This window comes from Euprymna scolopes, chromosome 45, assembly GCF_053919585.1.
Source record: "Euprymna scolopes isolate OS-2025 chromosome 45, ASM5391958v1, whole genome shotgun sequence".
Lineage (NCBI taxonomy): Eukaryota > Metazoa > Mollusca > Cephalopoda > Sepiida > Sepiolidae > Euprymna > Euprymna scolopes.
Window position 1 is genome coordinate 39242959 of NC_136526.1, and position 14432 is coordinate 39257390.

A 14432-nucleotide genomic window follows, 5' to 3' on the forward strand; every position below is an offset into this window, starting at 1 on the left:
TTATTTTTCTTTATTTACATAAGATTTTTCTTTATTAATATAAGTTATCTTTAAGATCTAGACACACAAATATATAAATTAAGTGTTTGTAAGAAGACAATAAGTTGATGTACATATTTTACAGATAAAATTCAGACATCTGCAACATTTTTGATTGCTTTTTGACTTTATCTTCGTGACAGCGTACTCCTAGATTTGCACAGACGTCTGCTGCATGGAATAGTAGAGCTAATCAAGCCGAAAACACGTAAGTGAAAAACTGAAAATCAATAATTATGTGAAACGTATGGATAGAAAAAGGGCAGAGGAACTGGCTAGGAAGAAAATGCATGGAAGGTTCTTCCCAGGATATAGCAGAAGTGGCTCATGAAAGATCATGGCAATGGCTTAGAGCTGGGTATCTAGTAAGAGCACTGAATACGTTAAGTTTGGAAAAATGAGTTAAACCTTAAAATCTATACAAAGTACTGTTAAAAACCCCATAGAATATATATTACCGTGAAAATATATTCGGTGGGTTTCTAACAGTATTCTGTATAGTTTTTTTTTTTTTTTAACTCATTTTCCCAAACTTAACGTAATCAACAATGTAGAGACATCTTCAGTGAAGACCCTAAATTTTTCTATATGTGGTTCCAGGTTGCACTTGCTTACAACATGCGTTTATATTTGCCCTCTATTGGCCGCACAACAGTGGAGTTACTATCTTTGAGAGTGTATCTGAGAAAATTTACCACATCCTGTCTGCTCATACCTTCACTAACAATCACGTTTGTGGAGACTTCAATGCTCAACATGGGGAATGGTTAACTCACTCAAACAAGACAGATGATGAAGGGAAGTTCTGTCACGATTTCTCCATGGCTTACGACCTAACTCAGATTTGTCACGAAGCCACCCATGTGCCCGACACTGATAGTCAGTATGCAAGTCTCCTAGACCTTTCTCTGCCCTGAGCTATGTTCATGCCCTGTCCGTCTCCACTGGGATCTTCTGACCACTCGGTTGTCTCAGTTAAGATAAAAAACGAAATGTAATAAGTCCTCAGACGTACCTTTCCATCATACAGTATATCGATACTCTGTGGCTGACTGTGATAGCTTCCGTACATTTATATCAGATATCCCTCTGCGTTCCATGTTTAGAAAGAACGTGTCCTCTATAGTATCAAACCTGATGGAATGGTTAATTGTCTGTAGAGACCGCTTCACAACTTCCCCAAAAATCCAGAAAAAAAACTAACAGCCAGCCGTAGTTCTCTCCAGAATGTGCTACTGCCATTGCGAACAGAAATCATTTGTTTCCATCGATTTCAACGTAACAGATGTAGTGAGACTAAAGCCGCCTTCAGGAATTCCAGCGATAAATAACGCAAGAGATTTGTATGCACAGTCCGTAAAGTCCAAAGTAGCAATGCAGCGGCTTGGTTCCAAGTTTAGGCCAATAACAGAGTGCTGACCAGAAGCGTGGGCTGTATACAAATCGTTATAAATGGAACTTGATTAATCTCCACACATCGGGAAAACTCAAACTATTTATCAAGAAGCTTTTAGCTAATTCCACGCTACGCGATCAGAGACACCCCCCCCCAACTCTCGTTTTTCTTCATATTCTCTTCGGGAGTTCATATTGGGAGAAGCACATCTAACGGGTTCATATAATACAGGGATTACGATGATGATGACAATACCGAGGGGGCTTCAACCGGCCGAGCGATGAGCTCAGGAACCCAAGCCTTTTCAATTACATAGTCTACACTAATCCCTTCGTTTCTAAGGAGCTTTCCTCTCGGCCTCTCCTGATTCTCTCTCCGGCTCTCATTGACTCTCTAACTTCGAACCCTAGATCCTTATAATGAGAAATCTCCTTCGTTTATGACGTCAGAAGTGTGTTCCCTAACGTGATTAATTTCCACGCGGATCCATATATGTCTGTCCAACACACTTTTGGCAAACAAAGAATCCTCAATTCTAATTGTTTAATATCTAACCTATTTTTAAACAATATTTTTTTAACTCGCATTGCCCATTCTTTAACTGACATATTTTATATCCATATTTCTAAAAGAATCGACGGATTTTCTGACATAAACAATATTTAACTATTTCTAATAGAATTAACAATGGACTGAAATCCTAAGACTTCAGTTTCCATTATCTTTAACACTTGCCTTCAGGGTTCGATTCTAGCTTTTTCCTTATATCATTTTCACTTATCTAGTTGGTCTTCTTACTTACATGAGAAGGGGACAGCCCTTTCATGTAACATGTAGGAGGGACACGAAAAAGATAGTCAGAATGAAATATCGATATTATTATTATTAATATTATTATTATGATTATTATTATTATTATTTACATATTACAAAGTCATCTATGACATATTGAAGAATTGTTCATTTTTATACGGGGATTTTCAATTTACACACGCTTTTCTTTTTTAAATATTCACACGTAATATTAATCATCACGTTTTTTTTTCTCTCTGCTTACAGATGAGGAAGCAGCTAGTTTTTGCGATCAGACATTTAAAAGCATCGACGCGGCCATGAGTGGTAAGTGTTCGTGTTTTATACAACCTTCTGGTGATTAGAGGTTTGTACAGTATAAATAGAATGCTGCAAAAATATGAGACTAGAAGTGTGACCCAACGTTGCCCGGGATTGAATGATGATCATCGAATATTTCACGTTCCTATATTTTTATTGTCATCGAAATGTAAAAAAAAGTATTTTAATGGTGAATGCTCTGACGAACTGCAAGCACGACATAAATACTCTCGACAAACCCGACAAGCAGCTAAATCCCACCACTACTCATTAGAGATCCCTAGATGTAAGAGCTTTCTACTCCAGTAGTTTCTTCCCCAGAACCGCTAGACTTTGGAATTCCCTAACGTTTTGATTTAGGCACAGATAAAGAGTGGGGAAAATTACTGACAGTGGTTTCAGCTAGACTAGTGTTTTTTGTTAAAGATTGGCAAGGGGGGTAGAGATTGGATCTAAGACGAGCGCTTGCCATGGAATTAACGATAAAATAAAAACAGGCTTGCAGCGTCCCTTCTGTGGGCGAGAGGTTGCAGGGAAGAAAAATCATTATGTTTTGTAAGTGTTGTCTCGATATAAAAAAAATTTTGATCGAGTTTTAAAAGAATTGTCAAAAGCAACATTGAAGACGAAAACATGCGCAATGTGTAAGGAGATCCAGATATCAGGCTTCTAATGATTGAACTTTTAAATCATCTTTTCACAAATTATAACCCTTGAGCTGGAATGGTTTCCGTGGGCATGGCATTGGGATATGAGTAAGAAGCAGTGACACTGTCCATATCACCAGGCAGGACACAGCTTGCTTGGATTGAAACTTACTATATTTACCAAGAATAGCAAATAATCACCAACAGAAAGGAACAACCAAAAATCAACTTAATATTGATTTACTTTATTAGTTTTAAAACAACGTAATGGTAAAACGAGTACAACATAATGGTAAAACGAGTACAACATAATGGTAAAACGAGTACAACATAATGGTAAAACGAGTAATAACTGAACCCTTAAGAATCGAATATTTTCAAATGCGTGACAAAATCGCAGCTCAAAATTTAAGCCCAATTTTTTTATATGTATAGAACAAGTTTTAAAAACGTTTTAATTATTTTTCAATTTTAGTTTACGGAAAAGTCGTTTTGTTCGTCGATAAAGGTGACGTTATTGAGGAAAGAAATGGAACAAAGAAACGTGTCCAATCCCTTTTCCCTGGAGGTCCCGAATGGGTACAAGCAGCAGCACATTCTGAAAAGACTTTTAAAGCATATTTATTTAAAGGTAAGTCGTTTTCAAAATATCATTTAATCTTCTGGCTAGGAATATTATACAGCATGAAATACGATCACCATTCAATTTCAGTAACTTTTCGTATTCTTTTTGAAGCACATTCATAAGATTCTAAGACATTTATAGAAGTTTTTTTCTTATCATGAATAAATCTCCCGGGTATTAATGGCGTGAACTATCAAATATGATTTGAATTAAATTTCTTACAATTTAATTGAAGTATACATATTTTTACTACTGTTCCTCTCAAACGAACAATATTATATATATATATATACATACATACATATATATATATATGTACTCACATATATATATGTATATATATATGTATACATATATATATACATATATATGTATGTATATGTATGTATATATATATGTATAGTGATTGCGACGTATTGTCAGAGGAGTGCCACTCTTTCAGTCATTGAAAGTCCATGTGCCCGAAGATGACTTTTTAGTCCTGCCAGCGACTTGCACACCCCCAAGCAGACAAAACATTGAAGGCACTCATTGGTGTATATATATATATATATATATATATATATATATATATATATATATATATATATATATATATATAAAGTCAGTCCAGCCTTGACAGTCGTGTGTAAAATCAATTTCTTTTTTTCTACTCACATCTTATTTTTCTTTTAATAATATTATTTGAACTCCTTCACTTTTTTCTTGTGAAGTTGTGAATTATTCCATTTCATTATTCTTTTAAAGCATATTTATTTAAAGGTAAGTCTATTTCTAAATATCATTTAATCCTTTGGGTAGGAATATTGTACAACATGAAACACGATCACCATTCAAATTCCAGTAAGTTTTCTAACCTTTTTCGAGACATATTCATAAGATATTTATATTTATAGAAAGTGGTTTCTTCTCATGAATACACATTCTTTCCATTTTCGCTCCTTCGCCCTTTACTTAACATCTGAGGATGATTCGTGAACGAATCGAGACCGCTCGTGACAGTAACAGCTATGGAACCTTTATTAATATTTTCGATTTTGATATGAAAATGACTTTACGGAAAATCGAAAAAAAAATTTTTTTTAAAGTCATGAAGCCAGATGTCTCCGTTGCATTCAACGTTTGCTTAGATGGGAAAATGCTGCCTAAATATGCCACTTTCATATATATATTTGACATTGGCATATTTAGGCAGAATTTTTTCATTCAAGCAAACATTAATAAATGCAACGGAGACACTTTGCTTTATGATTACTTGTTTTCGATGTTTCGATTTTCCGTATAATCTTTTTTATATCAAGATTGAAAATATTAATGAAGATTCCATAGTTGTTACTGTGACGAGCGCTTTCGATTCGTCCACGAATCAGCTTTAGGTGTTGAGGAAGCAAAAGTGCGAAGGAACGAAAATGGAAAATAAAAATTGAAAAGGAAAACATGCATTAAACCGCGTCAGGTGATTGTAAGTTAAAATCTATAAAGTCGATGAAAAGTCGATTAAAAATATAGATCGATTAAAAATTCGATTATTAAAATCAGCAAGTTCGTTTGCACTGTTGGCAAAGTCCGTCCCTTAGGCACTACGCAAGGCATTTTAACATATTGCTGCTTTTCTCGAATGCTATTTATAGTAAGGTGATGACTTCTAATATATGACGCTTCAAGAATTATACTGTTTTTCTACGCGAAGAGATAATCGAGAAGTCTATTCATATTGCATAGAAACTTCAGCATCTTCGTTCAGCCAAGGAAGCAGGACACAGAGAACAGATTTTAATGGTTACAGTCCGTGAAAAGATAACTCATGATTTTATGAACCTAAAAATATCGCTTATAAACATTAACATGTGTGTTTTTTTTTTTTTTTTTTTGTAAGGGAACATTTTTCATTGGCATTTTTTTTTTATTTTGTAAATAAAAGAAAATTGACATCCCGAAGTGTAGATTTCGTTTCTGAATGCAAATTAAATAGTGAGTGACAATAAGTATTCCAAAATTGTCAGCACAATTTTATTCGATAATTTTCTTCTTCTTCTTCTTCTTCTTCTTCTTCTTCTTCTTCTTCTTCTTCTTCTTCTTCTTCTTCTCACTTTCGGTCGACGGTGATTTTGCTGATAACGGCTAAACATAATGGTTTTCTCTAGAATTTAAATAAAAACATTGTTATTTCGGAAATAAAGGAACAGTGATCCGTCCCACGTTTTTTGTATTCTTCCGCATGATTCCAGCAAAGTTTAAGTTATTAGTCTCATCATCAGCCTTTCCATCATTCCTGACTTTTTACAATTAAATTTTGAAGTAGAAGTGTTATATGTTATCTTCCATTATTATACTTAAGATGATGAATGTTCTTTTGTAGTTCATGTTATGAAGGATAAGTGTCTTAGAGTGATAGACAGTCTTAGGAGAGTTCATGTGTGTGAAGAGATGGGAGATATGGAGACATTAACATTATTAGAGATGTGGACATTAACACGTAGATGTAAAGAGAGAGAGAGAGAGAGAGAGAGAGTGTGTACATATAAATAAACTTTGAGAGGTGATTCGCTATCTAGATAGACAGACCGATAATTGAGAGGTTTGCATTTATGCCGATGGATTTACATGTTGGCATTTATGCTTTGACAGTTCGTATGAACGGGAGTGTTTGTATAACATAAATAGACACATTTTCTTTCTAACACATATATTTTTTAGATGATGAATTTCAAATAGTTTGTACACATAAATAGACAATACCTTTTTCATGTAATGATGGACACAGGAGACGGCAGTTATAAAAACACATTGAACATTTATTCTTCCCTGACCGGTTGAGGGATTTGCGTCCAAGAATTCAAAGCTTCACATATTAAGTTTCAAAGTGACCGTCTCGCTTCCTAGACGTTCGAATTCCAAACTCCAGACTATCGTCTGTCGTTCTCAAACTCCCTCTCAGTTTCTCACTAACTCACTAACTAACTAATTCTCTCTTCCTATATTGAGAAATCCATACATGTCCGGCCACGTGACCACAATTCACATGCCATCAACATGCGCGAGTCGCACGTTTCCGAACATTCTGATTTCTCAATAACCTATTTTTTCCTTGTTGTTTTCACAAAGGAATTCAACCTACATATCTAATTCATTTAACCCATATTTTATTATCCACATTCTTTTAACAATGAATAGTTTATTTATTATTTATTTCATCAGAATTAACAATTTACTGGACATTCCATTTAAACCTATTGTTCTTTAAAACTTATATCCAGGGTTCGATTTCTGCTTTCTCTCATTTTATTTTCATTTTAACTAATCTCTCTATTTTTATACTTACATGAAAAGGGAACAGCCCTTATCATGTAACAGAAGGCTACTATCGGGGACGTAAGTTACAGGGGTATTATAAAGGGAGATAAGTAGCGAACTGTCTGTTCACATTACGCTTGAACGTTGGGAAAGCAGAATCCCGGAAGGGAGTTCCAAAGTCTAGAAGTTCTGGATAAGAAACTACTGGAGTAGAAGGCTTTCTTACACCTAGGGATCTCTACTGTGAAGGGGTGGGATTTAGCTGTTTGTCAGATTTGTCGCGGTATTTATGTCGAGGGGGTACAAGTGCATGTAGTTCGTCAGAGCTTCACCATTAAAATACTTGTAAAACAAGCAGAGGGATGCAACATTCCGTCGATGGGATAGGGGCTGAAGCTTAGATGACAGTTCAAGACCTATCAGGCTGGCGACTCTCTTTTGCATCCTTTCTAGGAGCGAGAGACTAGCAGCAGATGCAACAGCCCAAATGTGAGAATAATACTTTATACATGGACGAATGGTGGCCTTATAGAGGCACAGGATACTTTCAGGCGTAAGTAATTTTCTAGCACGGTAGAGAGAGCTTACCTTATTCGCAACAGCCTTGGCAAGGCTCTCAATGTATTTGTTCATGTTCCCTGTGAACGTTATGCCGAGGAGATTAAAGGAAGTACTTCAGGTAATGTGTTGTTGGCCAATAGGTGGTAGAGGAGGTTTCTTGCAATTATTGACCAAAACAAGTTTACTCTTGGAAGCATTGAATGTGACCATCCATTTTTGTCCCTATTCCACAACAGATTGGAGGCCTTCCTCTAGTGTTTCTGCAATTTCCTTAGATATGTGTTCATTTGTTTTCCCATAGTGCCTGTTATAGAGCGTGGGGTCATCAGCAAATATGCCCATCTTAGAGACGGTTTTATCAGGGGTAGATCATTTAGGAATATTAGGAATAATAAAGGTCCTAGGGTGTCTGTATACAGGTTAAATCTTCTTCTTCTTCTTCTTCTTCTTCTATTTCTTCTTTTTTTCTTCTTCCTCTTCTTCTATTTCTTCTTGTTTTTCTTCTTCTCTATTTCTTCTTTTTTTCTTCTTCTTCCTCTTCTATTCCTTTTTTCTTCTTCTTCTTCTATTTCCTTTTTTCTTCTTCCTCTCCTCCTCGTTTTCTTCTTTTTTCTTCTTCTTCCTCTTCTTCTATTTCTTCTTTTTCTTCTTTTTTCTTCTTCTTCCTCTTCCTCTATTTCTTCTTTTTCTTCTTTTTTCTTCTTCTTCCTCTTCCTCTGTTTCTTCTTCTACTTCTTCTTCTTCTTCTTCTTCTTCTTCTTCTCCTTCTTCTTCTTCTATTTCCTTTTTTCTTCTTCTTCCTCTTCTTCTATTTCTTCTTTTTTCTTCTTCTTCCTCTTCCTCTATTTCTTCTTCTGTTTTTTCTTCTTCTATTTCTTCTTCTTCTTCTTCTTCTTCTTCTATTTTCTTTTTTGTTCTTCTTCCTCTTCTTCTATTTCTTCTTTTTCTTCTTTTTTTCTTCTTCTTCTTCCTATTCCTCTATTTCTTCTTCTGTTTTTTCTTCTCCCTCTTCTTTTTCTTCTTCTTCTTCTTCTTCTTCTTCTATTTCTTCTTTTCTTCTTCTTCCTCTTCTCCTATTTTGTCTTCTTCTTCTTCTTCTTCTTCTTCTTCTTCTATTTCTTCTTTTTTCTTCTTCTTCCTATTCTATTTTTTCTTCTTCTTTCTCTTCTTCTAATACTTCTTCCTCCTTTTCTTTTTTCACATTCTTCTTCTTCATATTCTCTTTATTATTATAAATTTCGGTCGGCAGTAATTTTTTTTTGCTGATAACACTAAATAATAATGGTTTTCTATAGAATTGAAGTAAAAATATTTCGTCTTAATATATTTCAGATGACAGGATATGGGTCTATTTTTCATCTTACAGAGGGATATTTCTTCCACTTTCAAAAATTAAAAATACCAACGAGCATACGTACCAACCCGAATGTGCGATATGGTACTATGAAGATGACATAATATATCTCCTGAAGGTTTGTAACAATTTGCATACGTATATATATGTATATATATATATATATATATATATATATATATATATATATATATATATATATATATATATATATATATATATATATATATATATATATATATATATATGGGGAGCGGCATGTGTATTATTTTAAAATATAATTATCCACTGCAACGTGTTTCGTCGAATCATCAGATCCAAGCACTCTGATGAGTCGTAGTGGATAATTATTATTTTAATTATATTTTAAAAATAATATATATATATTTGGCCAATAAATATGCTGTTTCAAAAACTTTGAATCTGACCTGATGTATATATGACTTTTAAACGAAGCTGATACTGTTCTAGTTAATATAACCTGACAGAAAGTGAAAACCATCGTTTAGTATCTTGATTTGACAATCGATTTCCATCAATCAACGAAGGATAGGGATCATTATCATCGGCGACCAAAATCAGTAGAAATCAGACCACTCCTGTAATGACCTGATCCATGTTGTTACGGTGAGAAGACAGTTCTGTGCAGTTCTAGGAGGTCCGTCCTGCCAAGCTTCGCCTTCTCTCTTTTAGAAGGGGTTAGTTTATTTCTAATCGCCTGTGGCACTCTTATCGGGGAATGCCGATCAGACTTTCCAGGAACCTTGGTTTCTAAGCTCTAACTAGATTTATTATTTCATCAACTTACGAAGGCGAGACATGTAAGATTTGTTCAGGTTCTCGACGTGTCTGGCGTGGGTGCTGATAAAGATGGTAGAAAACACAGTTGTGTGTAAGTAAGGCTTAATAATAACCACCCTCATATTTGTCTATTTTTCATTCATTTTGAGAAAAAGGAGATTTGTATTTTGGAGCTCGATTAATGTTTCTAAAAATATCGATATAAGAACTTTTTAATCAATCAATTAAAATCTGTTAATCCTCGAAAAATGAAGTTGTTGCCGCGTTAGTCGCATTTAAGAAAACAGTGAAAGTGAATGAAGCTATTTGTAATTCTGAATTTTGGAGATGAGGTATGAACGTTTGTATTGCGTTGATTGTTCGAACAATTATTCACATCTTAGGTGTTATTGGCACAATGTTTCAGTCGTTGAAACCTACGACCTTAATCAGGTTTGAAATCCATGTTTTGCATTGAAAGAATTTTGACACTGGGTTTGAGGATGTGCCCGGACTGTTTTTTGTTTTTTTTTACACACATGAGATGTCTATCAACGGTTTCGTAAAACATTTTTTACACTAATGTTGATAATTAGCGTAGTGATTCAGTAAAAATTGGATCATAGGAACGTCTTAAAAAATATCCTTGTAACCTTTGAGGATTTATCCTATTTTTTTCTTTATAATTTACGGAACACCCTACAACCTGATGAAGGCCGTAGGTTTCACCAACCGAAACATTGTGCCAATAACACCCAAAATGTAGATAATTGTCCAAACAATTAAAACAATACAAATGAAGCTATTTGTTATGAACAATGTCCGTTAGTTTCGTATAAAATTTGAAAATGCCTACTTATTGTATAGCTAACGTGATTTGTGAAAAAGATAATTAGAAATATGATTAATAATATTATGATGGCTAATAAAGATGAATGAAAAATTGTGATTTGTAAAAAAATGATAATTAGAAATATGATTAATATTATGATGGTGATTAAAAAAGATGATTAAAAAATTGTGACTTGAAAAAATGATAATTAGAAATATGATTAATAATATTATGATGGTTAATAAAGATGATTAAAAAATTGTGACTTGAAAAAATGATAATTAGAAATATGATTAATAATATTATGATGGTTAATAAAGATGATTAAAAAACTGTGATTTGAAAAAATGATAATTAGAAATATGATTAATAATATTATGATGGTTAATAAAGATGAATGAAAAATTGTGATTTGTAAAAAAATGATAATTAGAAATATGATTAATATTATGATGGTGATTAATAAAGATGATTAAAAAATTGTGACTTGAAAAAATGATAATTAGAAATATGATTAATAATATTATGATGGTTAATAAAGATGATTAAAAAATTATGACTTGAAAAAATGATAATTAGAAATATGATTAATAATATTATGATGGTTAATAAAGATGATTAAAAAACTGTGATTTGAAAAAATGATAATTAGAAATATGATTAATAATATTATGATGGCTAATAAAGATGAATGAAAAATTGTGATTTGTAAAAAAATGATAATTAGAAATATGATTAATATTATGATGGTGATTAATAAAGATGATTAAAAAATTGTGACTTGAAAAAATGATAATTAGAAATATGATTAATAATATTATGATGGTTAATAAAGATGATTAAAAAATTGTGACTTGAAAAAATGATAATTAGAAATATGATTAATAATATTATGATGGTTAATAAAGATGATTAAAAAACTGTGATTTGAAAAAAAGATAATTAGAAATATGATTAATAATATTATGATGGCTAATAAAGATGAATGAAAAATTGTGATTTGTAAAAAAATGATAATTAGAAATATGATTAATATTATGATGGTGATTAATAAAGATGATTAAAAAATTGTGACTTGAAAAAATGATAATTAGAAATATGATTAATAATATTATGATGGTTAATAAAGATGAATAAAAAATTGTGACTTGAAAAAATGATAATTAGAAATATGATTAATAATATTATGATGGTTAATAAAGATGATTAAAAAACTGTGATTTGAAAAAATGATAATTAGAAATATGATTAATAATATTATGATGGTTAATAAAGATGAATAAAAAATTGTGACTTGAAAAAATGATAATTAGAAATATGATTAATAATATTATGATGGTTAATAAAGATGATTAAAAAATTGTGACTTGAAAAAATGATAATTAGAAATATGATTAATAATATTATGATGGTTAATAAAGATGATTAAAAAACTGTGATTTGAAAAAATGATAATTAGAAATATGATTAATAATATTATGATGGTTAATAAAGATGATTAAAAAATTGTGACTTGAAAAAAATGATAATTAGAAATATGATTAATAATATTATGATGGTTAATAAAGATGATTAAAAAACTGTGATTTGAAAAAATGATAATTAGAAATATGATTAATAATATTATGATGGTTAATAAAGATGAATAAAAAATTGTGACTTGAAAAAATGATAATTAAAAATATGATTTATAATATTATGATGGTTAATAGACAAATAAATAAACTAGATGGCTTGATTGTGAATTTCTTTGTTGGTGTTTTTCTCTTTTATTTTGTTTTTTTCAGAAGGGATATCTTTACGAATTCAATCAGGACTATAAAGTTGTTGTGCTGGGGGAAAGTAAGCACCGAAGTCCATTAGACAATATTACATGCGCTGCTGCAATATCCTCTAAACAAAATCTTTACTTCAACATCGAAGATGCGTACGTATTTTCATGTTTTAAAATGCATAGCAATTATACGCATGTACCTGCTGACCTGAAACACACGTTCTGGGTTCGAATCTCATGATCGGCAGAAATTGTCACCCCTACACTGATGATTACGTAAACATGAAACACTAATATCTGTTAGTACAAAAACTATTATCATTTAATAATAATTATATATATATATATATATATATATATATATATATATATATATATATATATATATATATATATATATATATACTCTCTCCCCTCTCCCTCTCTCTGTATAAATTGGTTAATTTTGATACCTTGACAGCCAAATTTCTGGCCGAAAACCGATGAAAAATATTTTATCAAATCTCAATACCCCTATGTAAAATCCTGAGTGTTTAGACAGAAATTTTAATTGATAGAGTAATTTGATAGGAAAATGTACAGACGCACACAGGCACATAGACTATTATATATATATATATATCGTCTTATTTGTAGTATTCCGAATTTTACTGGGTTTATATAATTGAAAATTCCGTAATCGTTCATATACCAATAAATTTTAAGCCAAAAAGAGATGACTTAAACTGTAAGCTACAAAATTATCATATTTCATAATTGAGCATTCATATATTGTTTTGACAAAACCAAGCCATCAAAGAATGGATGGATAGCAACAAATAGTGTATTTCATCGTTAGTTACAATTGTTTCAAGACTATTCGGACAAATTCAAACATTATGTCTTTTAAAAATTTTCACAAGAAAAGCTGTTCTTCAGACTTATTGAATAAAAAACACTTTAACAATAAAACATTATGGAAACCATTTCCCTTATAAGGAAAAGAAAACAAGCGAAAATATTTTATCTGAGTCTCATCCTTGGAAAGTATTTTTTTTAAGATTTATATATTTACCTATTTTCCTATCTCCATTTAAATATATATAACTAAATTTTATCAATAATTCTGACAATATTTTAGACGTTTGCATGCCCTAATGTCTTCATTGAATTCGTTTTTATTTATATTTAATTTTGTATTCTTTTTTTTTTCAGGGTCGCCGTAATGCCAAAACATGAGGGGAGAATCAAAATTTACCGCAGATATGACTTTTTCAACAAAAAGTGTAAAAGTTTACCTGACGGTGGTCACTTATATTATGATTTTGAAGAACAAGTATAAATAAAAATTCTCGTTATTAAAAAAAAAACATTTTCAGTTTCTTGTAATTTTTTTTATGTTAGCAAATACATACAGTTTCCTGTCGCCTATTCTTTTTTTTTAAGTCTGGGAGTATGATATCATACTTAAGGAACATATACTACATTAACATGAAAGGGGGAGATAATGCAAAGGCTGATTATTTATGGAGAGTAGAAGTTATTTTTTATGTATACTAGCCTGGGTGCCCGGCGTTGTCCGGTGTTTGTTGATGTGTGTTGAGCAAAAAAAAAAGTAGTGGTAGTAGGCAGGCTGGCTCGGACCTGTACCGCGAAGAAGGAAAAGAATGTGAAAAAAAAACGTGACGTCTTTGTTGTTGCGCTCATCGCCAAAACCGGAAGTGACGTGGGTTTAAATAAAGGCTAGACATTCGAAAAGAGGCGATGACTTTCGAAAATATCGGCGAAAAAAACGACCCCCACCTGTAGAAAAGTGCCCAGTTAAGGGTGAATTAATTAATGTTTTTTAGCCAATTTTTCGATATTTGTTGTCCAAAGGTTGGAGCTTCCAAACGATACCGATCTCGTGAAAATCTGCCGCTTCTGTCGAAAGTTTATACAAGACATACATGCATACATACATACATACATACATACATACATACATACATACATACATACATTTAAACGGACAGGTGAGATTTATATTATAGATGAT

At 32.0% G+C, this 14432-nt stretch overlaps 1 protein-coding gene across 1 annotated transcript; it reads left to right on the plus strand.

Moving 5' to 3' along the window:
- Positions 1-2428: 2428 nt before the first annotated feature.
- LOC145269477 (uncharacterized) lies at positions 2429-13764 on the plus strand. The gene is made up of 5 exons (XM_080125193.1): positions 2429-2554; positions 3671-3826; positions 9008-9147; positions 12429-12568; positions 13610-13764. Exons 1-5 carry the CDS (start codon positions 2548-2550, stop codon positions 13734-13736), a joined length of 570 nt encoding a protein of 189 aa, XP_079981319.1. The 5' UTR covers positions 2429-2547; the 3' UTR covers positions 13737-13764.
- Positions 13765-14432: the final 668 nt, after the last annotated feature.